The following is a 26607-nucleotide window of genomic DNA, read 5'->3' as shown; positions in this document are numbered from 1 at the left end:
AAAAAGTTAGTCATAGCACGCGACATTTTGCAAGATTGAGTACTTTATTTTCCAACTAAGCATGGTTCGTGAGGGGTGGAGGGTTGTGGGGTTAGGGGTGAAGGCAAGGACGGAGCTAGGTGGGGGTTCGGACAAACCCAACAGCTTTTCCGTAGACCTTGTATTTGTACTAGAAAATTAATTAAATATATATGTATTAACTTGTGAATCCCTAACAAAACTGTTGACAACTCAATGCTTAAGGAAAGGGAAGAAAATTTAGAACCCCCAAACAGCTAATATTGGCTCCGCCCCTGAGTGAAGATGGAGTGATTGTAGATATATCGAGTGTTGCATCTTGCATGTGGAGGTAATAAGCAAATTTCTATGGCGAAGTCAGTGATGGGCTGCTTTCATTATTAGGGTAAAAACATTGAACTTAGTTGCTTTCATTATTAGGGAAAAGACAGAGCAAAATGGAATCTGTAAGAATTTTGGTCAGCATGGGGAGACGATGTACGTTCGGTATGAATTGGGCCGGGTACCCAATGTAGTTGTTTTGAACAAACTGCAAAAATAGCCTATGTCAAGCCCCTATTTCAGACATAGGCAAGGTTCCTATTTTCTTACAAGTTTAGCTGTTTTTAAATTAATAGGCTCGAGTTCAACAAATCTAAATACAAAGAAGAAGGGAACAATGTAGAAACATAGCAACTACACGGTGAACAACAAGTCGTGTGATAATCGAAGCACAGGAAACAACTAACAATGTGAGATATCTAAAGTAAGTATTACAATAATACAGCTAGTACAAAAGCAAAGCAGTGCGGAACATATATGCAAGGTGTGAATCACCTAAACACATGAACAAGTGATATCAGGAACCAAAAGCCTTAGACAACATGCATAGGCTAGTAATAAGACAAATCTTAACTGCCTACTAACCTTCTACCTTTATTCGTGACCTCCTACCTTCTCATCTATGGTCCATGTCCTCAATAGGCTGAAGATGCGTTATATCATGTCTAATCACTCTCTCCAATACTTCTTTGGATAGGCAGTCGTGTTTCCGTTTCAATACTAACATGTATTTATTAAGCTTTACTTTCTCATTTTTCCTATCGATGTAATTGAATGTGTTGAAAACATGTTGGATCCTTTTATTCATAGGATGCCAACTCTCTCATATGAGAGTGAAAAAGGAAAAACTGACTCATACGTTAGCAAGATTTTAGTTGCGAGTTTTCTCTGGGATGTAATCCCACGTTTTATTTTTTTTTCTCAAGTAGTCTTTTATAGTTCTCCAAAAAAAATCATTTCTTTGAACAACATTACCAGGGATTTGCTCTATTATATGGTCGAGCACCATTTTAGAACTTAATTTTTCTTTTGCGGAGGCTTTAGTGAAGAGTTTTGCTGGATTGTTCTCAGTTAGGGATTATCAATATGAATCTTATATTCCTACTCCTTTATTAGTTTATTGGCAGGCAGAATGTTTTGTTCTTTTTGGTAGTTAGAATCTGAATTCATATGTAGATAATGCAGTCACATACTTGTGTTTCATTGTGTCATCAACATATTCATTGAATTCTCCGTGCATACAAAGTTCGTTCATTGGTGGCTGAAACAAATTTAAAGAGTAAAAAAGTTCGTTCATTAGTGGCTCCACATTAGGAAATCTAACTCTATGCTCCTCGCCCTCTAACACGAATGTTGTTAATAGCTGTTGATGCCATGGCCCTCAAATTTGCTCTGGCTAGAGCAAGAGCATTTTTATACTGCTTGTCAGAGCGCCTTGTCCTAAATGTCTCCTTGTGCTCCTCTCTCTGCAGTTGCAGTGCCAATGCAGCATCCTCATCTTGTCTTGGTGGTGATTCTCTCCTTGTACTTGTGCTAATGTTTCCATTTCTGCTTGACGTCCCAGAAGGCCTCACATTTTGTCTTCTCATAGAGTGAGAGTTCCTTTGTTGTGCATTTTGAGATCCAGAATCTGGACTATGTAACGCTAGGATCCTATCTATTCTGCTTCTTGAAATAGAGTGAAAGTTCGTTTGCTGTGGATTTCGAGATCCCGAATCTGGATTATGTAATGATGCTAGGGCCCTTACTGTTCTGCTTCTTGAAACATTAGAATGACTGGCAACAATTTTTGATGGATTTTGATGCTGAACTTCTTTACTATTTAAGGTTCCAGCTGCTTTTCTTGCTTCTACTTCTTTAGGAAATAGTAGTTGAATTGTATTCCAAAGGACTGTGTTTACAGTACAAGATCTTCCATTGCTGCAAAAATCATGTGTTAAGATCATCTCACATCAATTCTAAAAAGTTTGAAATTTTGCAAACCTCAAATGAATAATTAGAAGTATCATCTCTGAAAATGTGACCTTTCAGATAGAAATTACAAGGCTAATCATTCTTCTCTTGTTTAAATAAAATCTCCTCCCCCTCCAATATTATAGTCCCTCCATTTCAATTTGTTGGTCTGGTTTAAGAAAGTAAATAAGACATTTGAATCTTATGGTCTTAAGCTAAAGATATGTACGAATGTACGAAAATGTTCTTGAGTTGTCAAAAAACGGAAGAGACATTTTCTTGAAACGGACCAACAAGAAAAGTAAAACAAACAAATTGAAATGGAGGGAGTACCTGATAAGCTGTCTGCACTTGGGGCATCGCGTCCCACATTTGTCTGCAGCAGATTGCAAACACTTTCTACAGAAACTATAGACATGATTGGGAGAAATGAGTCAGAACATATAACTGGAAATTTCTACTGAGTATTGTTGTATGAATCTGAGTTGATGTGAATGCCAATACCTGTGTCCACAAGGAGTGGTACTCGGTTCAAAACATATCTCCAAACAGATCTACAAATACAATTGAACAACACTCTAAGATGAAATTGGAAATGTCAATAAAAAGGCTATCAGGATTCAAGAATGGACACTCAAACTCTTACAGCACAAGAAAGTTCTTCACGAAGTCGATCGGTACACAGAATGGCTGAACCAGAAGAGGAAACACAAGAGCCGTATTCTTCTGATGCTTCAACTCCTTCCTTATCTCCTTTTCCAGTGAATTTTTGCTCTGGCTTCTTTTTCTCATTTTCTGCTCAAAAGTGTAATGAAATTATTTTATTACTTGTAGCCTTGTAAGTTGTAACATGTTGAGATTAAGATTTACTCATTGGATTTTGGCTATTTGAGAACCTTAAATGAAACTTTAGCATTGGAGAACCTTAACTTTGTCTCAAATGGTTGAGGCTTAGAATGCAACAGTTCCAAAATCGATAATAAAAATTCATACAAAAGACTCGCCCTATCAATTTAGTCCCATTTTTTTCAGCGAGCCACCAACTAATTTGGGGAAGCAAATTAGTACTCCACTGTCCAAATTTATGCGACATGCTTTCCTTTTTAATATATCCCTTAATGAAATAATATATAATCACACAAACCGTGAGGAATGTTTAAGTCTACGAATTTCAAAAGTGTTCTCTTTTTGTTAAATTTTGTGTCAAATCAAAAGGTGTCCGGTAAATTGGGATTTGAAAAAAGATAAGAGAACCTGTTTTTGCAGTGTCATCATCATCAAGATCAATAACAGCAACATGTATGGAAGCCGGGCTTCTCTTTTGAGCCCTTCGTTTCCTAGAAAAATCAGAAATTTGAGCATTTCCAATCACTCAAATAAAAGTATTTCCCAGAATTTAATCAGAGAAAGTTCAATTTGACAGCTTAATTACCTTCTGGAATTCGAAGGCGGAGTCACAAAATGCTGCAAACCAGTAAGTTTCTTTTGTTTATGCTGGCGATCAGGAGTTTCTTCGACAACAAAACTAGCTATCAAAAGAGCTTCTTCGTCCCAACCCGCCATTGCAGCCACTGATTTGAATCTTGGGCTGAACAACCCCTCGCGGTTTTCTCCATTAACGGTTTTTGGATTTTTGGGACTCTTCTTCAACTCTTCATTCACCATTCTGTATTGAGATTCCCCTGTTTCTTAGAGGAAACAAACTTTGATTGCTCAGATTTGCTTGTGAGAAAATGGATGCAGCTTTTTGGCATTAACGGTTATATTTCCAATGTAACGGCTAGTTTTTTTTTTCTTTCACGTTTTGTCCTTGTGGTGTAGATTCTATAAAACTAATGAGTTTAATCCTTAATTCATGCAAATTACGACCTTCCAAACTAACTCGTAAGCTAACCAAACTAGAGGCAGGGGCGGACCTATGTTGATCTTAGGGGGTTCACGAACCCCTGTCGAAAAATTACATTGTATATATATATAAAAAAAAAAATCTGATTTTAAGCGTATAGATACTAAAATGAACCCCCTCAACAACCAAAAGAGGAGCTGGCTCACTGGTAAGGGGTTTCATTTTTAAACCGCAGGTTCCGAGTTCGATTCTCGGTGAGTGCAATAAGTTTTAACTTTTTTTATTGCTTTGAAAAGGCTGAGATGGGCTCTGTTTTGGGCTTAAAATACCCAATAAAAGGCCTCATTATTTTTTAATTCAATCTAAAACTATATTATTTTTATTTATTTTTTAAAATTTTCTTTTTATGTTATCTCTTTTTCTCAATTTATCTTTGTTTAAATTTATTAGCCACATTTTTTATATTTTTATCTTTTATTCTTCTTATTTATATTGCTCGTTTTATTTCCACATAAATCTCTTCTCATGTACTAACTTAAAGAAACTCTTTGAGAAAATGATGTATTGTTATTAAATTTAAAATTGAATTAGAAAACTATTATATAAAATAAAGTAAATTAAGATTAATCGAATGGAAAATTTTAAAAGTTGTGAATATTCTTTTAATAAAATCTATTTTAATTGAATTCTTTCTTAATGTTATTGTATCTCTTTCTTATTATTTTCAAGTCAATTCTAAAGAGATTAAAACTAAACTAAATTATTTTGATTGGTTCATAATTTGTTTTTTTAAACAAATGATTAACCTAGTAAATTGAATTAAATGAACTAAAAAAATCGACGATGTCATTTATTTATCTTCGGAATATGCACTATAATATTAGTAACTCGATCTTTACACCTTTCTAAAGAATCTTGATGGTTTTTAAAGTAACATATGATTAAATGTGCACTAATTCAAAATTTAGAAAAAAATCTAAAAAGTAGAATACTGCAAAATAAAAGGAAAAACACTAGAAAATTTAAAAGATCGATGAACCAGGGTAAAAGTAGAAAGAACATAAACACAACATGACAATATAAGTTAAATATAGCGGATTAAAATTAAAATTTTCCTCCCATGTCACTCGATTTTTCATCTTGTAACTTTTAAGTGTTTACTTCTTTATACTTCGAACCCCCTCAACAAAAATTCTAGATCCGCCACTGACTAGAGGTTTCCAAGGCTTGAGTAAGTAATTATGTTGTGCCATGAAGTCCATTTTCATGTTCAATTTTAGAAATATGCAAATATTTGCAAAATCGCAAACCAATTCTGTTATATGACAAAATAATTAGTCATAAGTTAACCCACAACATTTTGCAAGATTGACTACTTTATTTTCCAACAAAACATGGTTCGTGAGGGGTGGAGGGTTGTGGGGAAAGGGATGAAGGTGGAGCGATTGTGGATATATAGAGTGTTGCTGACTCAGAGGCGGAGCCAAGATTAGGAGTTTGGGGGGTTCTAAATCAATTTGTTTGGGGGTTCACAAGTGTAAAATAAAAAAAATTAATTTTTTAATACAAATATAGGATCTACATTAAAATATCACTTACGAAAACCTTTTTAAAAACAGGACTTCTCGCAAGAAAAATTTAACTTGCAATGGTTATTTTTTAACCTCCAACTGCAATTTATGATTGAAGTAGTTTGACGACAGTTTTTGACCTCCATTTATCATTTCCAAGTAAAAAAATGATCAATGAAAATATCTTTAAGAAAAAAATATATACGCAGAAGAACTTTCTAAGAGAAAATGTCGTGAAATTTATTCAGTTTTTGCCAATATAATCAAATTTCACTTAAACATAGATTAGTAGGCCAACTTATGTGTACCTCCACTAGTTTCAAGGGTATATATAGAGGTCCTTTTACTTTTCCCTAAATTTTCCAAGGTTTGCCTATTACAAACAAACAACACAATCAATGTAATCTAACGAGTAAGTTCTGAAGAGAATATGGGGTAGAGAAGTTTCCGATAGACCCTCCAACTCGAAGAAGTGTAATCAAAGCTAGAAGGTTTGCCTATTATTGCCTAGTGGAAATGAAAATTCAACTGCCAATTGTCTTAGCAGAACAGCTAGCAGCCATTCACCAGCAGATATGTCTTCTCTGAGAAGCTTAATGGCCAGCAATGGCAAATTCAAAGAGTAAGGTCATTCGACATTGTGTGCCTTTATCCAGAAGATTATCTACAGAAACATTTCGTGCCAAACATATATGTGATAATACAGACTAGAAGGAAAACTAGATGCAAAAAAAATAATCTTAAAGCTACCTGAAGAATGATGTTCTTTCAATCTCATCACTTGTAAATCCAACAAAAAGAATACCAAATTAACTCCAGCTACTTCTGCACTTGCAGAATATAAAACCTTGAAGCGCTGTCACGCAATTCCATATGTACAGTCGTTGCATCGGAACCCAAATAGAGCCAGTATCCATCTGTTCACTGAGAGACCTGGGAAACCAACTTTAAGGAAAGTATCATGGTATGAACAAACAAGGAGACGTGACTCATCCACCTCCTTTGAGACAATTCCCATCCTCGATTAGCATAGAGGTCAGCTCATCAAGGTTGAAGTAACATTGAGACATATACCAGTCTCTAGCCTGTGGATGAATTGGGAGTTATCCTATGAGAAACTAGCACTGGCTCATTGCTAGCAGCTTTCATTGCTGCAATCTCCTCTAACCGTTTCCAAGTCATTTCACGTTTTGTCTTGTTCTCTTCTTCATGAGCCTGATCTTCTTCAAATTTGCGCAAACATTCTTCAAAGAGTTCAGGATCAACATCAGAGAAGATTTTGCGGACATTCAATGTCAAGCTTTGTACTGCCTGATTCCAGTGGCCTCTCGCATTCTTTTCCAAGGCAGGAAAGATTATTGGTAATATGACTTTACGATTTTGTTTGATTAGGTTCTCAACATGATCATTGTTCCACAGGAACAAAGCCCGCTCAGCCACCTGTCAATGCAAAGATTTGAACAGAGTGAAAATGAAAAACAATTTGTCACATGGGGAGAGGGAGTAGGGGGTGAAGGAAGCTGCAGATGTATGACCAAATGGATCCGTTCTATCTCATTCTACCAAATAACCACACTACATTTTTTTTGGTAACAAATGTAAATATTACCATTAACAGCCAAACCAATACACCTAAAGAGCACTCAACTCCACAACTACCTTCTAGGAAAGGGGTAGGTGAGTTAAGCCTCCAATATATCTCCTAATTACATGAAAAACTGTTGAATTAAAGAGCCACATATTTGGTCTTTCCTAGTCTTTCTAACCATATCTAATCTAACACTGAAACTAGGTTGATCTGTGTCTTGTTGTATCTGTAGTCACACTACATCATATGTCCATTTATCATTGGTTTTATTATAATCATAAATGTTAGAGCATATACTTGTCCCTTATTGGTCGGGTAAGCATCTTTAAAAGGATTTATAATGTCCTGGGTCACTCCACTAATAGTGTCACGGTTTTGAGTTTGATGCTCAGATTTAGTTCATACAATATTATAGCAAGCCAAGGTAAGCCCATTTCACAACCATCTTCTTCTCTCTACCTAGGGTATTGTTCTGTTCTTCTCTTTCAAACTGAAACCATCAAGCCGCTTTGGGATTCTCTCAATTCAGTTCAATCCATCAAGCCACTAACTTTGCTCCACCACCCACTCCTTAGACTGTTAAGCCTACTCTCTCTCTCATCCACTACTAGAAATAGAGTTTTTCCCATCGCGAATCAATGGGAAATTAGTGCTATAAAACATGATTTTCCCACTGAACCAACTCACTGGGAAACGGATGGTGGGAAACAAATTCTCACTGGAACAACTAGGAAGCTTCCTAATTTTTACACTATTTTTTCTTTTCTCGCTAATTCTATCAAAATATTTGTATGAATAGCCACTAAACAAATTTCAGTGGAAAAATAGTGATTTTTTAGTAGTGATCTCCAGGCCCACTTCATCTTATTGAGCCTACTCTCTAGTCTCTCCTACTGCACATCCACCCTCATCCTACTGAGCCTGATCTCTTCATACAAAAGGTCCACTCTTCAAACAAATATTAAAGAGGAAGTTTTCAATCCACGTGTAACGTGAGAGAGTGTTGGAGCATACACTTGTCCCTCATCGGTTATCTATTATATAAGGGTTCCCAAAGTAGTTTATAAAGCCGTGAGCCGCTCCACTCATTGCCATAAGGTTTTGAATTGTATGCTCAGATTATGTTGGAGGGTGACATTCTATCAGGTTATCCTAGAAAGTAACAACAGAGAAGACACGCCATCTCTAGCCTTGGCCAAAATAAAAGCAGCAGGTTAGAGTGTCTAAAGGAGAAACGAAATCGATTTGATCAAGACAGGTGAATCCATGATTTGAACTTTATGGATTCGAGTTCAACATTCAACCACAAACCATTTGGTTTATTGGGTTCAGAATCTATTATTTGTACTTATTTAGTGAATTATTCTTATATATATACATAGCCTGAGCTAAAGCTACTGGATTCAGATGAACTCATAATTCTAACACTACATCAGCCACTGGATCAGGAGACATGACCAAATCCTGTCTGGTTTATAACACATAGAAATGCCAGAGGATTGATAAGGACCATCTCTCTCTCTCTCTCTCTCTCTCTATATATATATATATATAGAGAGAGAGAGAGAGAGAGGCCATGGAAAACAATTTGGGGTGCAGAATTGAAAAACTCCCAACTGTTTACCTAAGTATGCCACTTGGAAATAACCATAAAGAGCTAGTGATATGGGATGGTATAATTGAAAAAACTGAGAAGAAACTGGCAAACAGGAAATCTCAATATCTATCCTTTGGTGGGAGAACCATTCTGATAAACTTTGTACTAGACTCTTTGTTATGTGCCTATTCCCTATGCCAGCCAAAGTGGAAGAAAGACTTGATAAATTACAATGGGACTTCCTTTGGTCGAGAATCAAGGTAGGTAAAAGAATACATCTTGTCAAACGGCAAACTGCTTTGCTGAGTAGAAGCTTGGGGGGGGGGGGGGGGGGGGGGGGGGGGGGGGGGGGGGGGGGGGGGGTTGGCAAAATGGTTGTCTGAACAAGGGTGGAATTTAAGGTTACTAAATGACTGGGAGATAGGGAGAGTAGCCAACATGCTACAAACACTAGATGATTTCAAGGGTACAAATCTGGAAGTTGATTCAATGATTTGGAAACACAATCATGATGGCATCTTGTCAGCCAGCAGATTGTACAATAGGAAAGTGAAGGAACTTCCAGGGGAAATCTCTGGACCATGGAGTAAGGAATGGAAGAATAAAGTTCCAACTAAAGTGAGGCGTTTTCCATGGCTAGTGGCTAGGAGGGCATGCCTAACTCATGAGAAGCTGCAAAGAAGAGGCATTGAAATAGCTTCTTGGTGTTCACGGTGTAATGAGACAAATGAGACTAACAGCCATCTATTCCTCCATTGCAAAGTCACTGCTCAACTATGGGCCTTTTTCTAAGCAGAACACCACAGAGACTAACAGCCATATATTCCTCCATTGCAAAGTCACTGCTCAACTATGGGCCTTTTTCTAAGCAGAACACCACACAAACTGGACAGTGCCAGAACATACCGCAGACCTTCTTAGTTGCTGGGTGAGGAAAGAGGGGAGTAAGAGCCAGAAGAAATAGTGGAACATGATACCCTCTTGTATATGGTGGACTATTTGGAGAGAGAAACAAGAGGTGTCTTGAAAATACTGCAGAATCAGTACAAATGATCAAATGGCATTGTATGAAGACTCTCTTTTTTTTTGTGTAAAGAGGAGGGTATAGAGGATGCTGGACAGATTTTAAACCTTTTTTTCTTCTTTATAAGTTTAGTAGCAGCTTTCTTCAGTTGTTTTTTTTTTGGGTCACTGATGTCAATCTTTTTGGTGGTTGCCAGCATACCCTCATTGCTGATGAATACAACTTTACCTTTATCAAAAAAACCTATATTATGCTAGTATCATGTTGCAACAGGACAATTCATGCAGTTCTTACAACCTCTGTTGATCGTTCTTGTTTGCAAATACATATGTGGTCCAGTTGCTTGGAAGTATTCAATATGAGTACATGAATGTTTTTGATAACTTAGAGTAAAATGAAAAATTTGCACAAAGCACACTCGTCGGGCACAGGTATGTCGGGACAAATGAAGGATTCACGCAAACATAGCTTATAACTTGAGTGATTGTCATATTCATCATGTGAGTTGATGCATCACAGTTCAATTGTAGTACACCCATTTATTTTCCAAACCCATTAGAAAGTTGTCCTAGAAGCTTCAGAGTTTTGTGTCTGTGTGGGGTAAGAAAATCCAACAGCCTGCGTTTTTCTAAGTTCTACAGCATTCGCTTGCCTGAATTTGCAAAATACTATATTGAATAATGATCAAATGAATATTTTGTACCATTCTTTTCCAAGTACATACAGTTTGTCCATATATATTCACGTGATCACGTCAAGTATTAGTGGTCACAAAGTTTGGATTTCAAACTATACAGAATTATCTTTCAAGCAAACCTGTACTTCTGATTGCTACGGAATACAGAGTGAACTTTCTGTCATGCTTTTTAAATTTAATTCCTATCAGACCATGCACATAATTTTTTTTTGATAAAAGTAAAGTTGTAATCTTCAGCATTAAGCATATGTTGGTCAGCCCTTGCACATAATTCTTACTAACATGTTCTTAGTGATCATAAGCCACAATTGTTTGGTGATTTCAGCAACTTTTAGCTTATTACAAACCTTTTTATGAGGTAGCTAAATTTACGAAGCATAGCAAGATTCAGTCTAGTGACCCATGAATTCTTTTAGGAACGAAGAAATAACAGAAAAAAGAATGTACCAAATCAACCAAAAAACCAACCTGAAAGTGTGAGCTGCTCAAGCAACGATTGATCCGACGAAACAAGGGAACCATACAGCGCTGGAACTCTGGAGGCTGAGTTGCTTCTAAGACCTCTTCCAGCTCACCTATGAACATTACCTCCTTTGAACTGTTTGTGATAGGCCAATATTTCAACAAACCTCTTATGACAGTATCAGCAAGCTTGCAGTCCTTTTCCACAAATTGTGTTATGCAGTAAGATAACTGCTGATGATACATTTGTACGCATTTTGGTTTATGAAGTGGAATAAGAGCTCGAACAAGGAACAACTTGTGCTCTTCCTTTAGTGGTAGAGCAAATCCATTGATTATACTGCCCAAAATTTCTAAGAGTTCTGCTATTCCATTATGTTTCTCAGTTTCAAAAATAAACCGATAAAATATATTGTTGATTGATTTCCTAATGAATGGGCGGTGCACCATGAACTTTCCATATATACGGTGAAGTACAGTCTTCAGGTACTCTCTTTCTCTTGGATCTTCTGAATCGAAAAGATCTAGTAACCTTAGAACAAATGAGTGATCAACGTATCTCTTAGCCAATTTTGCATCAGTCTCCGGTGATGCCACAAACCTGAGAAGGAACTCATACACAATTTGTAAATGAGGCCATGCAGGGTCCATCATCGGTTCGTCATCTTCCAAGTCAAAACCTTCCAAAACTTTGTTTTCACGAGGCTGGGGAGTAGGAGGTCTGAATAAATTTGTGGATACCGTCTTAATTACTTCTTGCATGACTATTTCTGTAAATTTCCCATTTGCAGAAGTAACATAATCAACTAGCTCCACCAATGTCTGACGCTTGATCTCTTTTTCTTTCGTGTTTTTAGTTGGGTCAGAAAAGTCAAACAAGACACAACACAAGTTCAGCTTTTTGATGAACAAGTTTTGCTTCTCAGAAGCTGGTACATCCCTCAAATTAGGCAATGCCTCATACGAGAAAACAGCTGCATGTCCATTCACCTTAGCATTTATACCCTGTGGAAGTCTATCTCCATGATTCAGTCCTGGAGCTGAAGAACCAGTGACGCCTGAAAGAGATAAAGCACTCAAACTCCCTGGTAGGGAATTAGACAAGTCACTGCTTCTTGAACTATTTGAAGCATTTGACTGAAATGCAGAAGTTCCTCCATCACGATTGTCTCCTGACTTGGACGGCTTCCGTGGGAGCCTATTGAGTATCTGTTTGATCATCACTTGAAACTATACCTTCCTTCAAGTTGACCAAAATGCTTGCTGATCAAAACACTCAAAACTTAAGACACATTGTCAATCAAAAAGGTCTAAAAGCTGCAGAAATCCAATTACTTAACCAATTGAAGTGACCCACGGGGATCATGCAACTCACAAAATTCTTATCTTCACCACCCTAAACCAACATAAAAGCTTCATACAATCCACAGTTACGCCTGTATAACCAAATGAATCTCCTCGTCAATTGAAATCAAGATTATAACATAAAGGGAAGTAAAATCAAGAAATCCCAAATATCTACTGAGTGAGTTAGTCATAGTTTCTTTCTTATATCTTGAGGAATAAATCTATCAACTATTCTAATTTCTAACAAAAACCATTTTTTTTCTTCAAGACCATCATGCTACTCCCATTAAATTCTTAAAAAGATGTGTTCTTTATGAACCCAAATCCAGATGCAGCAAATTAACAACCCATTAATAGATAAAACATCGGAATTCAAATATCAAGTTTACAATTCTGACCCAATTTATGTTCTTTTATAGCAATAAAAGAGGAGAAATGTTCACCAACCTTCATTCTTTCATTTATCTGAGATTCAAACAACTAATAGTGATACATCAAGATCAAATAATGTTGAGATCTGGGCATGATTTTAGAAGGAAAGAAAAAACCCAGATGAAATTCCTCACCAAGAATCACCTGCAAGAGTCCAAGAAAGGAACTTTAGCACAAAAAACAGGATGAAACAAAGAAAACAACAATAACAAATAATTTTGGTGGAAAATTTATGAGCTTTTAATGCTTACATTAAGTTGGTTTTTGGTGGTGAACAAGAAAATAAAGCTGGATAGTAGGGAAAAAAGATTGAATTTTTGAGAGTTTGGGCGAGTGATTTTCAAATCTGAAAACAACCCAAAATTAAGGGAAGACAGTAAAAGGGGATGATGGATTTGAGGAAACCAAGCTCTGGTTGTTGTTCCTTAGATGATGATGTGTTTGGTTAGCAAGAATTATTGTTCTCCCCATTTTCTCTTTCCATTTTGTCTCCCAACTTTCCTCTTTTTTTTTTTTTTTTTTACTCTCTTTCTCCAACTTTCCTCTTCTTTGTACTACTATTTGTTTTCATTTTATCTACTTGGTCCATTTGATTTATTTATTTTTTATTCCATTTTTTCTCACATATTTCAACCTCAAATCCACAGATTAGTTTCTCCATAATAAGAAAATAAAAATTCTCCATAATTCCAGTTTGGTACAATTTGTTATTTGACCATTTTCACCCTCAAAAGTCTAAAGAGAATTGGAGAATGTGAGGGATAAAGATGAGAGTTGAAAATTGTACCTAGGAGCTTACCAACTGTAGTCATTAGAGATGCATCTATTTTTCCTGTTTTGTAGAAGAAAGTTGTACTCCCTCCATTCATTTTTGAACTATACAAATTTACATAGTTCAATCTTAAATGGATATTAGATTTAACTTAATCGAAAAAGTTAATTTAAAAAAAAAAAATTGTCCCAAATCAGGTAAAGAGTTCAAATTTTCTTGCAGGGTGAAAAATTGAGATAATTTAATATGAAGATGCAATATCGATAAATCACAAATTAAGATGGATCTAAGTACTAACTATAATGATTTAAAAGATAACTTATCGACTAATAAATTCAACCAAAATTGCTATATTGTCATTTTAAAGAAGAGAATTGAAATTGGATATAATATTATTCAAGCAAATTTACCTCTTATAGTTTTGATGAAGGAGGGGGCATTAATTATCGAACATATTTGATTGTCTGTAAAAATAATGGAGAATTTATTATGTATGAAAACCATAGGTATTTCATGGACAATTTATTATTGTATTTCTTTTTTTAAAATGATTTACGTATACATATACATCTCTCCACGTTAATTTTTAAATTTTTGAAAAATCTAGAATTTAACTTCAGATAAAATATCAAAATTTTCATCATCAAACGTATTTTCCAAACTTCAATCTCAAAGGTAAAAAAAAAATTATGATCAAACACCTCCGAAATCATTTTGAGTTAAAAAAAGCTCACGAATCACAAGAAAAAGAAAACGACGCAACCCAAAGTCCAAATCCATCTAGTTGTCATTGTGCGGTTGCTTGCCATTTATGTTTTCCCTGCTTACAACGTTTGGAATTTAGTTAACTTAAAGCAACTTTGTCTATTCAACACTTCTCTTCTTTCATTGGTTCAATCTCTTTTTCACATCTCTATTTTTAATCATATAACATAATTCTCTTCTTTTCTTTTTCCTTTTTGCATAATGCTCATTTTGAATCTCTATTTTTTAAAGTCAGAATCATCTAACATTTTCATCATTTAAAAAAAATGAGAAAATTTGTGTCGTTGTTGCTTTTAACCCCACAAAAGTGAAAAAGATCCAACTAAGGCATGAATATGAAAATTTAAGAAATCTTTTCTCATAAATAAAAATAGAAATAATAGAAAGACAATGATAATAAAGATCTTCTATGAGGTGGTAGTACTTGTCTGCATATTTAAGTTATCCAACGGCAACATTACATTACCTTCAGGATATGGCAAAACTATTGATCAGAAATTAGTCATCAAAGATAATTGGAATCCTCCCAATATTAAGATAACATATGAGCAGTCCATCTCTTTCCAATTGTAACGCTCCAACTGGCACCTCAACTATTTCATCGAATACTTGTTGCTACCCAGTACAAAGTACTAGATAACTCTACCCTTCCGAGACAGATGAGAAAAGACCACCTAGTGTTTTGTCTCCTATAACACTCTAATTATAGCACTAGAACTGTTCCTGCAGCTGTGTTAACTTTGCTTTCACTATTCCCCCAAGTTTTTTTCTTCAAGTCTCTGTCAATGACCAATGGAGCAGACAACCTTTTCCTCAATTCTATTTGATTTGATGTGTTGATCACATCGAAACTGTGGGCATGTTGTTTTGTAGAAAACCATATAATCTATCAGCTAAAAACGAGACTTGCTAAAGAGGAAGAAGAAGAAGAAGAGAAGACCTACTGAAGAAAAAACAAAACTATAATACTCAGCTACAGGAAGAACAAAAATTCATCACTGGAGGTTACTTTCATTCACTGCACATTATACAGGAAGCATCAATCATCCTCACTGACCCCTACCTCTGTTAGTCGACAGATACATGTCCAAACATACAACTCGGAAAAGCAAAACAATAAGTTCGTTATAGATAAAAAGCAATTGGACAAAGAAATTCAATGGAAAGGACAAAGGTTTGAGTAGTCACAATAAACACTGTGGAACATGTAAATATTGACAATCACCGTGTAATGGAAGGTGTTTAAGAATGTCTAGGAGGGAAGGTAATTCATACATCACAATATAATCCTTTTTGCACAGGTGTGCTTAGTGTGAGAAATCGAAAGCTAAAATGGAATACTACAGGGATTCAAGTGCATCATGATCAAGTTCAAAGAAGGGAGACGATGACAGGAGAAACTAGAAAGATAACTACACCAACAGCTGATAAAAAAAAACTTTGTACTTGTAGTTGTACAATTTAAGAGACATGGAAGTTATTTCCAAGTATAAACACACCAACGAATATAGGATATAAATTTAAAAGCTGGAGTAGCTTTACACATGCCTCTAATGCATAACGAATAAGAACTAAGGGGTCTTGGAGCTGCACTATGGAGACTCAATTTTTTCCATCCAGGCAGTAACTGAACAATTCTTTACTGTCTGGAACAAATAAAGGCATGACAGTTGCTTATCTACAATAGATCTTACTGTTAAACTGACAGTGTAATGAACATATCAATGCTTAACTGCCAACAGATGTTAGCGTAGCTCACAACAGTAATAAAACACTTTTTCCCTTCAGTTTAGAGAGTACATTACACATTTGGGGCAGTTCTGATGCCTCCAGAAGAGCTTTATTCTTAGGAATTCAGATTCACATGGTGGGCGAACATTTGAAGATAACAACAGTCTGTCAAGCTGATTTTTGAGAAATTTTGAGATGTCAAGTTCCCTCTGCTCCTCAGAATAAGATGAAATGCCATAAAGAGGATACACATAAACGAATGATAAAGAAAGATGTGAAAGTTAGGAGGTTATCCCAAGTCACTGAAAGATAGGAGGTACAAGGTTCCAAAGATCTGTAGTAGGCTGAGCAGCAAGGTCATTTGAACTTTAATCTCAGTGCTTCATTAATGCAGTTTCAGTTTCTGATAAAGGTGCTGCAAGCGTAAAGTTCATTAAACTATTAAACTGAGAGTGGTCTGGTAAAGGAAAACAGAAGTAGATTACAATGCAGATGAACCCCAGCCCCAACGCATATCTCACCAAACGACCAGTAATTTGGTCCAAATAGAGTGAAACGGATATAGAGGCATCATTCAGCTGACCCCATCTAGTTTGGTTTAGTATAGTTGATATTTTTATTAAAATGAAGCTTTGAACAAAGAACAATTGAGAAGTCATTCAATGTCCAGAACTAGGAAATGCTTTCAAAAATCATTCATCTAGTGCCCATCAGTTAGGGTCGTGGAACCTATACTTTGAATTAAGAAAAATATAGCATTGGCACATTTATGGAAGGCAAGTTGTAATTGAGCTCCACGATGATACTTTTAACTCGTAATCCCCAGGTCTGGGGAAAAAAGGAAAACCTAGTGGAGCTAATTTAAAAATTCAAATCGTGTCAGTAGCATGGTCTAAAGAACAAGAAAACCAGCATTGAAAGCTATAGCCCAGGAAATACAGATAGGGTAGTGGTAATAGAACTGCCAAAATAATAAACAATTGCTTAAACCAACATACCAAGTAAATCTTCATACGAGTCTGCCAACAGTGACATATCCATAAGCAAAGGAGGAGAAAATACTTGATCTTCAGCTTCATCCAAATCATAAAATGACCTGCAAGCATCAGAAACTGAAGAGTTCGAACCCATGGTCGAAAGAAAACCATCTATGCCATCATAGTCATCAAGAGATTGCAGATCATTAAAAAAGTCAGGAAGTCCCTCTGACTTGATGCCCACATGACTGTGTGGAGCATGGTTACCAAGAAAAGATGAATCTGGTTCAGGCGCAAGCAGCTTTTTACTTCTCAGTAAGTTTGATTTGTTACCAAAATGAGAAAACCCAACCCCTGGTACAGGTATAAAATAGTGCTCAGAGCTATCATCAGAACGGCTATCTTGAGATGATTCCGGATAGCACGATTGGGAGGAAAGTGCAGCTTCTCTGACAGATCTCTTCAAATTTTGGACAAAGCTAGTGTCATCATCTGCTGAAATACAGACAACATTTTTTAGAGATTCCAAACTGAAGAAAATCAGTGCATGCATTTAGAAGGAAGGAAAAAACCTTGTGGAGTATTATCCATTGAATTATTCGAAATTGGCAGATCTGGAGATTTTTTCTCAAGCATATTTTCTATTTGGCTGGCCTGAGCTGAGACCTGTCTCTTCTGCATGTTCCCACCTTTTCCGGAAGAATTTGGCGTTAAACTAAACAAAGGTGGAAGTTTTAAGGCAGGGGAACTGGCTGATGCCTTTTCAAAATGCATGGACGACATTTTTGAGGTCATCTCAGCTACCTCATCAGTGCTGTTCTCCTGTAGAATTCCTATTGTTTAAATTCCGTGGTGTGTATCAGAAGGTAAATATGTTATAAGTCCCATGAAAGGCTTCACAAAACATTACCAATGTTTGTCTGCTATTCTGTGCTTGGACCAGTGAATGTGATCTAGCATGATGTTCGGCCATGGGGAGAAGACTGGATGAAACACTATTGACTTCTTCTGTAAGCTGTGCAATTGAATTCTGTATAGCTGGACCAACTTCCTTCAGTTGATTTATGAGCACCTGGAGAGCAGTTTCAACACTATATTATCATCATAATTAAGTTAATGCAGTTTGTACATAATGCTGAGAATTCCAGAATACCACTTCTTCTTCAGATAATCAACTTTCCAAATGCTAAGTTACTCAGAATCTTCAATGGTCTCGACACCAGTTTCAACAGGTAGGACATGAATGAAGGCACTTTCGTATGGATCCTCCAAATACACAAGACATGCTGGAAATTACCAGAACCCAATGACCAATGCATACTATATCCCATACTCCACTTGAGCCCATGTAAAATAGTTCAAACATGCAACCAAATTCGACAGACTATACAAACCTGTATACTTGCTAGGTGTTGCCGATGTTCAGCAAGTGTTGTACTCAAGGATTCAGCATGACCACTCGTACCACCATCATGTGAGCTTCTCAGAAGCTCTGGACCCTCTCCATCATTTACTTTTGCCTGAAAGAAATTATTGTATTAGGAAGAAAAGAACCGGTTTCACATACTTCTAACCTAATTATTGACAAACGATAGATAGGTTCCAGTACTATAACTTCACATATGGTGAAGCTTCATCAGAACACAGACCGTTGATAATTTCTCCTTAAGACATCACTAGATAAAGATGCTAAAACTGAGATAAGCAGATACAATGCTCTATCACATGCCAAAACGGTTTATGCACATTCCTTGACTGTAGCAAAAGTGCTGACACCATAGTAAGATTCTAACTTCTAAGAAGTTATTTTCCCTTTTGGACCACTAGAAACTCCACATATTAAGAAACATCACAAACATACAGTTATAACAATGACTAATTCCATCAATGTAGTCTAAACATTGAGATTTTTGGGGTCAAAATCACTCTTTTTTTTAAATCAGCAACTTCGGGTCAAAGGCACTCTTCAAAAACCTAAAATCTTGAGTTAACATAGAAAATAGCATACTAATTGAAGTGACTGCTTATGAATTCGTTGTAAGGCATGTGTCCAACGCCTCAACACTTCAGCTATATCAATAGTAGGATGGCCTCTAGCAGTCCTTTCATCAACTCGAGAAAATCTCTCATCATTTGCTTGAGTATGAGAAGAATCTGGATTGTTCACATGCATTTCTCTATTTACAACTGCTGGTGATCTTTCAGACCGTTCATTATCTGGATGCGATGAAACTAAATCACGAGGTGGCGCCACAGAACTTTGATCCATGGCTGCAAGCAAAGCCGACCCAGATATGCGATATCTGAACAAGATTATTAAAAAAAGAACGTGAAGGTAAGTCCAGCTTTGGAAACCAAAAATCATACAGAAAGTGATCTTTACCTATGCTCACGATGAGCTATAAGATCCTCTATTGGGCCAGAAGCAAGAATCTCATGCTGATCTGTAGAGCATATGCATATTAGTAATATGATGTATAAGACGCTAAAACTGATCCGGAATCACTTGACTAGTTATTAATTCATTGCAATATCAAATATATATCTGTTTGTGACAAGAGAGGGATAGCCCAGTGAAAGGGTCGTCCACCTCCAACCATGATGTGTGTTCTTTCACCAAGGGAGCAAAGTGGGGTAAAGCCAGTGTTGACTCCTAGGCAGGGGAATGGGTTACCATATCAAGGGCAAAGTATGGAGTATATAGCATATTGTAGAACATACTAATTGAACATTTATGGAAATTCATAATGACGGTCAATTGAAGATAACCATCAACTGTTTGTACTCACTCTGGCGAGATAGCAAAGATTCCCACAAGCGAGTAGCTCTTTGGACCATATGTGAGTTTTGACTTGAGCTTGATACAAGCTCATCCCAGAGGTCACCTTCCAACTTTACTTTATTTCTAACATCATGCAGTTTTTCAAGTTCTTGCTGCAAATAAGCCTGAGATCAAGGGGATCAAAGATGTATTAGAAGAAACAGTTACCACAATGAATATAAGAACAGAAATCAAGACTAAATCCTCAGACAATTCATAAGATTTTATCTTACCTCTTCAGCACAAAGGCCTCGAAACTCAGCTGTCATCTCATGAGCCAAATTAGACCACGTAGCCTGTCTGTGAACTGCTATTTCTGCATTTTTCAGAAATCTTCTTCTTTCAAGAGCAATCCTAGCCTACACAGACAAACAAGGCCACAATTATATCTCCAAACTTGCAATAATAATTTAAATCATGAAAGTTATCGACATAACATATAGGGTCAAAGACTAGCTAAGTAAATCAGTATAGTCCCACTCAATACCTTATCAAAGAGTATTGAAAATGGAGAAACTGTTACTTCATGGAATATTATTAGGCTTAGTAACTGGAAATAGCTTCATAGGAAAGAAAACTAATCCCTCACAAAAGTGAATAATTCAAGATACATTTACGCATTGCATCTTAAAATTGCAGAAATTGAACCCTTGTCTTCAGATAATAACTACCCAACAGAGGCACTAAATCATTAGATTTCAAGGTCCCAGCAACCCATCATGTGGACAAACAATGAAATAATTTTAGAGTCCCTTATCAAATGAATGGACATAAAGTCAAAAGAATATGACCTTGGTTACAGGAAGTAAGGTGGCTGCATGTGAGAAAGCTACATCCGTCAATGAAGCAGGTAACGGGTTAGAAGCAACATCAGCAGCAAATGTTCGCCTATGAACTTCCCTCAAAGCATGCAGTGAGAGTTGCCACAGAAGTTCGACGAATCTGCAGTACATGTGAAACAATCATGAATACTAAGTACATGAATGCTATCATGCGTCCTTTTACATGTAATATGTACTTATGGAAAAAGACCGCAAAAATGGAACCCCAAACAAATAGGTAGGTAATACAGTATAATAAGCGGATAGAACTAGAATTGCATGGGCAACTACTTATCATGCCAAAAGATTGTGAAATTAGATGATTAAGTAACAGCGGCACAGAACTCAACGATACTTGTTCATTCATAAATTTACTTTTTTTTATGAACTAAACGATAATGGGTCACCTCTCTATCCTTCACTTAAATAATAGGATTTTGTCTATGACAATTCGTGATGTGCGTCTAATCCACACATCAGTCATCACATGTTGCACTTTTACTACTGAACCAAAACCGTGTGGTTATTCATTCATATATTTACTCAGATGTGTGCTGAAATCGCAAACATAACTAGGGATGTTCATGGAAAATTCAAAAATCAAACCTAACCGGAAACCAAATCAAACTGAAAAAGGACGTTTTTTCCGTTTGAATTGGTTTTGGTTTTTAATTATCAAACCGACAAAATTTGAGTTTAATTTGGTTTTAAGCAAAAAATAGCTGAAAAAACAAACCAAAGCGATTATATAAATACATAGTTAAAATTTCATGGTACATTTTGATCTTTTACAACTTGGTTTGTCTAGAGCGTTGCCTTCATAATTATCTAGCTTTCTGTCTTTACATTCTAATTTGATTGGTAGTTTTATTTTGATAAGCCCAAGAATCTATTTCATATTACAATAACTTAACTTTAATTGAGTCACTAAATTAGTAAATTATTCATCACCATTTTATTTTAGTTTTTGAAATTGGTAACTTAATTATTCATTACTATTTTACTCAATTACCATCTAGATATCTTGGTAAATGACAATTTTCTTAAAGAGAAATTATCTTGGTAAAGTTATGATGGAATGTCTTTACCCGTTTAAGTCACATATTTGGAAGAAAAAAAACAAAAACTGGAAGCAAACGTAAAAGAAGTCAACAAAATTGACAAAATGACTTAATTAGTTTGATTTTGGTCCAATATTTGAAAAACCAACTTAATTGGTTTGGTTTCTTTTTAAGGACAACCGACTCAAACCAAACCATGAACACTCCTAAATATAACGGCCAGTGTTATGTAGTTTCAAGCCCAGCTTCCTTAGAACTTAGGAGCTCCGTGATCTCGTCTGGATAAGCTGAATAAAAATGAATTACAATTCTGAAGTGTCGGAGTTAACTTTATGGATAATCAGTTATATTGTTTGAAACTTTGAATAGAAGTGCTACTCAAAGTGCTGAAATTGAATAAACATCTGATGTCTTTGATGATAAGTGTTGGGAGTGTTGGTAAACACATTTTACTAGTTAAAAACTTAAAATTATGGAATAAACAGTTTATGTCTTTGGTGAAAAGTGTTGGTAAATACGTTTTGCCGTTAAAATTATTGAATACCCTTAAGAGTTCTTAACATTATATATAATTGGCTATTGCAAGAATTTCAGTTCTAAATTCAAATACAAATTAATTATGACTTAATTCACTTTAAGTTCTTCATGATTAGATAGAATTATTTTTGACAAAAATAAATTATTTAGTTGAATAACATAAATCATGAATAATTTGACCAAAGTTGGTAAATAAGAAAATAGTTAAAATGGTGCAAAATATTCATGAAGAGAATTAAGAATATATTTTTTAGCTACTAATTAAAGACTAAACATTAGTATTGCCACCTGCTTTTAGGAATGTTCACGGTTAGGTGAAAAATAATTTCAAACTGAAAATCGAATCAATCCAATTAAACAAAACTGATATCTGTTTGGATTTTGTTATAAATTTTAAAAACTGAGAATATGGTTTGATTTGGTTTTATTAGAAACAAACCGAATAAAGAACCGAACCAAACCGACCAATTATATACACAATATATTAATTTTCATAAATAATTTTAAATACTTTGCAATGTTGTATACTATTTCATCTAAATTTTATTCTTACCATTAATTTTATCCCTTATATGCTAATGGACTTTCAATCTATAGCCCATTTCTTAAAAAAAGTCATGAATCCAAACTCATTTATTTAAACAACGTAAACTGAGCAATGTACGTTTTTCACAAGTTTTAAATGCTTCTCTTTACAAAAACAAGTATCTATTATGATTTGTATGGAATATTTTGTTCTGTACAGAATCAAGTCTCATTGAAATTTCTTTCATGTGCTGAATCGAGTCCCATTACAAGTTTCAATCGAGTCCCATTTACAAGTTTCTCACAAGTGTTAAATCAAGTCCCACTTACGAGGTTATTTGATTTTGGAACATAAATTACGTCAAAATTTCTTTTTATGATTAAATATTTATTTATTTACTCTTCAGGTAATTTCAAATATATATTGTTCACAGTATTCCATAACAATTTTTTTGTCAAATTAATAATTAGTATATGTTAGTTAAATAAATAAGTTATATTTATTAAAGATAATGTTATCTATTCAATTTACAACTTAAAGTAAATTGATAAAAAGTTACTTTGTATTTAGCATCAAAAAAACTTATTAGTGTTATCAGTTGTAAGGGTATGTTTAGGAAAAAGTTCTCTCATATTTTTTTTACCAAAAATATCAACTGCTTTTTTTGTTAGTTTCAACAATTTTACCCGAACACATAAATGCTTATCAAAAATTCAGCTCCAACACTTATCTTAAAAGCTACTTAATTTCAGCTCACTCAAATGGGATGTTAAAGAGATTTCAAGCTGCTTTATAAGGGAAGAAATATCTTTTAAGCTGAAAATCAATAAGTTAAGAGTGATCAACTTATAGCTTTTAGCTCGTTTTGGCTTTAAAAATACTTGACATAAAAGTACGATATACACCAAAGTAAGCCAAAAAGTACTTAAAACCAACCTAAACACCTTCTATGTCCCCTCCTGATGCTGCAATCTAAAAGTATTTTCTATAACTTGCTCCTTGATCATTCCTGTCCATAGTATCGGGCAATATATCTCCATGTGTTTAGTCAAAGAAACCTAATATTTGAACCGTAGAATCAAANTTATAGCTTTTAGCTCGTTTTGGCTTTAAAAATACTTGACATAAAAGTACGATAAACACCAAAGTAAGCCAAAAAGTACTTAAAACCAACCTAAACAACTTCTATGTCCCCTCCTGATGCTGCAATCTAAAAGTATTTTCTATAACTTGCTCCTTGATCAGCCCCCAAGGCCTAGCTCGAGTGGCAAAAGGTGGAGGATTTGTGGCTTAGGTTGCAGGTTCAAGCCCCACACCATGCAAAGCAAAGCCCGGTATTTAAGTGGAGAAGGGTAAAGGGGCGGGCCCATTATCCACCGAGTTTAGAAGGCTGTGATTGGTCCAAAGGGCAGGTCACAGACGGATTTCTCGGTTATCAAAAAAAAATTTGCTCCTTGATCATTCTTGTCCATAGTATCGGGCAATATATCTCCATGTGTTTAGTCAAAGAAACCTAATAGTTGAACCGTAGAATCAAAGGTCTATAAAAACAAAGCTACATCCCCAACACTAGTGCGGACTTAAAACTTCTGCACAAACACCTTCCACCAAGTCCTAAACCCTTTGCATTAGCAATAAGGTGACCGGCCAAACAGTTTTGGATAAAATCAAGCAAGAGATAATGTGATTTCACCCACTTTCAACAGAAACACCACAACTTGAGATGCAGTGACCAAAAAAACAGTAACAGCAGCAGTCCAACTCCAAAGATTTGTCTCCTCACTTAGAGGAGCTTGGGTGGTAGGTATTATCAGGATCCATTCAGCTTAGTATTCGAATAAGATAGCTGTTTAATTGTGTGCTAAGTGGCCAAGATACAGATGAGTTACCCAAGCTGTGCCACTTAAATATAAAATATCTTTGAATGCAGAAAAACATCAGAGTTACAATACTGACTTTTGTTGTACATCTTGAGGGTGAGTTAGTTACTCCAAACTCAATTAATTAGGTAGTGAAATCAAAATTAGTCTCCACAAAAAAGAATCTTCACTTCGCTGACGACTACTACCTTGTTGTAACAGCTCTACGAGAAAGATGCTTCACAATGTAATCAAATGGTCCAAATGATAGCTCAACATTAACAGAACAGAGAAGTTCTTTCATTGAAAGCTGTAAAAAGTTATTGCAAGTAATCATTAACCAACCTTGGTCCACAGCATGTCGCAAGAGATGAGACCCTCGAATTGCTTCTAGGAAGTGCACCTTGTGATTCCAGCTCACTTATAATCCCTTGCACAACCTGAATCAACACAAATTAAAAGAAAATGAAATAATTTAGACAAAAAAAGAAGAAGTTCAAACTAAATTCATGAAGCACATTCTAGTTAGAATAACGATTTAAAAGCTAAAGCATAAGTCAACTTGATCAACTATGTCTCAATCTCACAATAGTCATCGTTCAGCTATATTCTGCACGTCTCACTTCAAAAATGTAAAAAAGAAATACAATTATATTTCATTAATAATCAAAAGCAGACTTACCTTGCGAAAATCACGAGATTGCGCCGAATCAAATATTGGCCAGACCTTATCGAAATCCTGAAGATCTTCACAGTGAGAAAAGAGAACAAAACGAAAACGAGTATCCAACACAAATCCGTAAGCCTGCACAAGCTAAAAAGTTACCTTGGCGGATTGAGCAGGGCCTCTAAGAGAAGAAAGTAGGAAGTAAAGAAGCTGTTCTCCCAATTTAGGGTTTGAATGACGAAAAAATCCAACACGAGGAGTGCCATTGTTAGCTACGATACCTATGATCGCTGGATCCAGGCCTAGTAACAAACAGTTAGTGTACATTGCACTTTCTAACTCCATCTCCCTCTCCTTCTCTCTGTCCATCGTCATCCACACCTTCACTGTTTGCAACTGCAATTTTGCTTCACTTCTCGCCTTTCCGGCGTCTCAATCTGTGTCCGGCCGGTGGATTTTCCGATTTAGAACATGATTTTCTTGCTAATATGAGAACAACAAGCCCTTTTGGATAAATTTAAGAATGGCCTGTTGTTGGATCAATTTGGGACTTAAACGAATATGATCTCAAAAATGCGGGGTGCATTTCTGAATTAGTTGCTTTGTAGTGGGGTCAGGAAGGATAAAAGAAAATTTTGAAATGCGTAACGTGAACCGCTTAACTATGTTGGCGTCAAGCCTTGTCTTCACTGATCTTGTCAAGGGAGGTCTTGGGTTCGAACCCCCTTGGGTACGGAGTCGTCTTTGTAAGAGAATGTTTTATTTTTAATGTGAGATTTTTTGGTGAATTTGAATTAAGTCAAGCTTCAATGTAGGCACCGAACACCGGATGGAAAATAAAAAAACAAAACAAAAAATGTTCTTTTTATGCTTCCTAGTAGATTGTTCAAATTTTTATTAAAATTAAAATTAAATTAAATTATAGATAATTATTAATTTAATTTTTATTGATATTTATTAATTTAATTTTTATTTATTTATTATAATAATTGAAACTTTCATCTATTAATTCATTAAAATATCATATGTCCAAAGAATACTTTCTCGATAAGATTTGTGCAACAAGATATGAAAATTTTAATCAAGTCATAACCAATAATATTAAATCTTATAAGAATACGTAAAAACACAATATAATTGGAATATGAATACATATTTCAAATATCATATTTCTCTTCTAAAAAATTTCACTTTTTGATAAACATGTGATAGAA

At 35.5% G+C, this 26607-nt stretch overlaps 3 protein-coding genes across 5 annotated transcripts; all 3 read right to left on the bottom strand.

Annotated features, from left to right (window-relative positions):
- Positions 1-1556: 1556 nt before the first annotated feature.
- Positions 1557-6603, bottom strand: LOC125846565 (uncharacterized). Of its 2 annotated transcripts, none has more exons than XM_049526085.1 (7): positions 6460-6603; positions 3725-3974; positions 3547-3629; positions 2939-3087; positions 2797-2846; positions 2626-2700; positions 1557-2259 (listed from the first exon to the last, which is right to left on the bottom strand). In XM_049526085.1, the coding sequence occupies exons 1-7, from the start codon at positions 6485-6487 to the stop codon at positions 1665-1667; spliced, it is 1230 nt and encodes a 409-aa protein (XP_049382042.1). In that variant the 5' UTR covers positions 6488-6603; the 3' UTR covers positions 1557-1664. The 2 variants fall into 2 exon arrangements, with proteins under 2 accessions (XP_049382042.1, XP_049382041.1); XM_049526084.1 differs by having other exon boundaries at positions 3725-3980; positions 6460-6600.
- LOC125846563 (serine/threonine protein phosphatase 2A 57 kDa regulatory subunit B' theta isoform-like) lies at positions 6321-13393 on the bottom strand. Its single transcript, XM_049526083.1, has 4 exons — positions 13108-13393; positions 12872-13000; positions 11084-12513; positions 6321-7149 (listed from the first exon to the last, which is right to left on the bottom strand). Exons 3-4 carry the CDS (start codon positions 12296-12298, stop codon positions 6790-6792), a joined length of 1575 nt encoding a protein of 524 aa, XP_049382040.1. The 5' UTR covers positions 12299-12513; positions 12872-13000; positions 13108-13393; the 3' UTR covers positions 6321-6789.
- A 2523-nt stretch (positions 13394-15916) lies between these two features.
- On the bottom strand, positions 15917-25957 carry LOC125847860 (AUGMIN subunit 6-like). Of its 2 annotated transcripts, none has more exons than XM_049527573.1 (13): positions 25553-25957; positions 25409-25465; positions 25072-25166; positions 20714-20864; positions 20156-20281; positions 19891-20047; positions 19485-19545; positions 19110-19404; positions 18496-18621; positions 18012-18173; positions 17674-17923; positions 17123-17596; positions 15917-16539 (listed from the first exon to the last, which is right to left on the bottom strand). In XM_049527573.1, the coding sequence occupies exons 1-13, from the start codon at positions 25766-25768 to the stop codon at positions 16499-16501; spliced, it is 2211 nt and encodes a 736-aa protein (XP_049383530.1). In that variant the 5' UTR covers positions 25769-25957; the 3' UTR covers positions 15917-16498. The 2 variants fall into 2 exon arrangements, with proteins under 2 accessions (XP_049383530.1, XP_049383531.1); XM_049527574.1 differs by having other exon boundaries at positions 17123-17593.
- Positions 25958-26607: the final 650 nt, after the last annotated feature.

Source organism: Solanum stenotomum, chromosome 12 (genome assembly GCF_019186545.1).
Source record: "Solanum stenotomum isolate F172 chromosome 12, ASM1918654v1, whole genome shotgun sequence".
Taxonomy (NCBI): domain Eukaryota; kingdom Viridiplantae; phylum Streptophyta; class Magnoliopsida; order Solanales; family Solanaceae; genus Solanum; species Solanum stenotomum.
The sequence above is the reverse complement of the archived record's forward strand: the minus strand, read 5'-3'. Positions and strand labels throughout refer to the sequence as shown.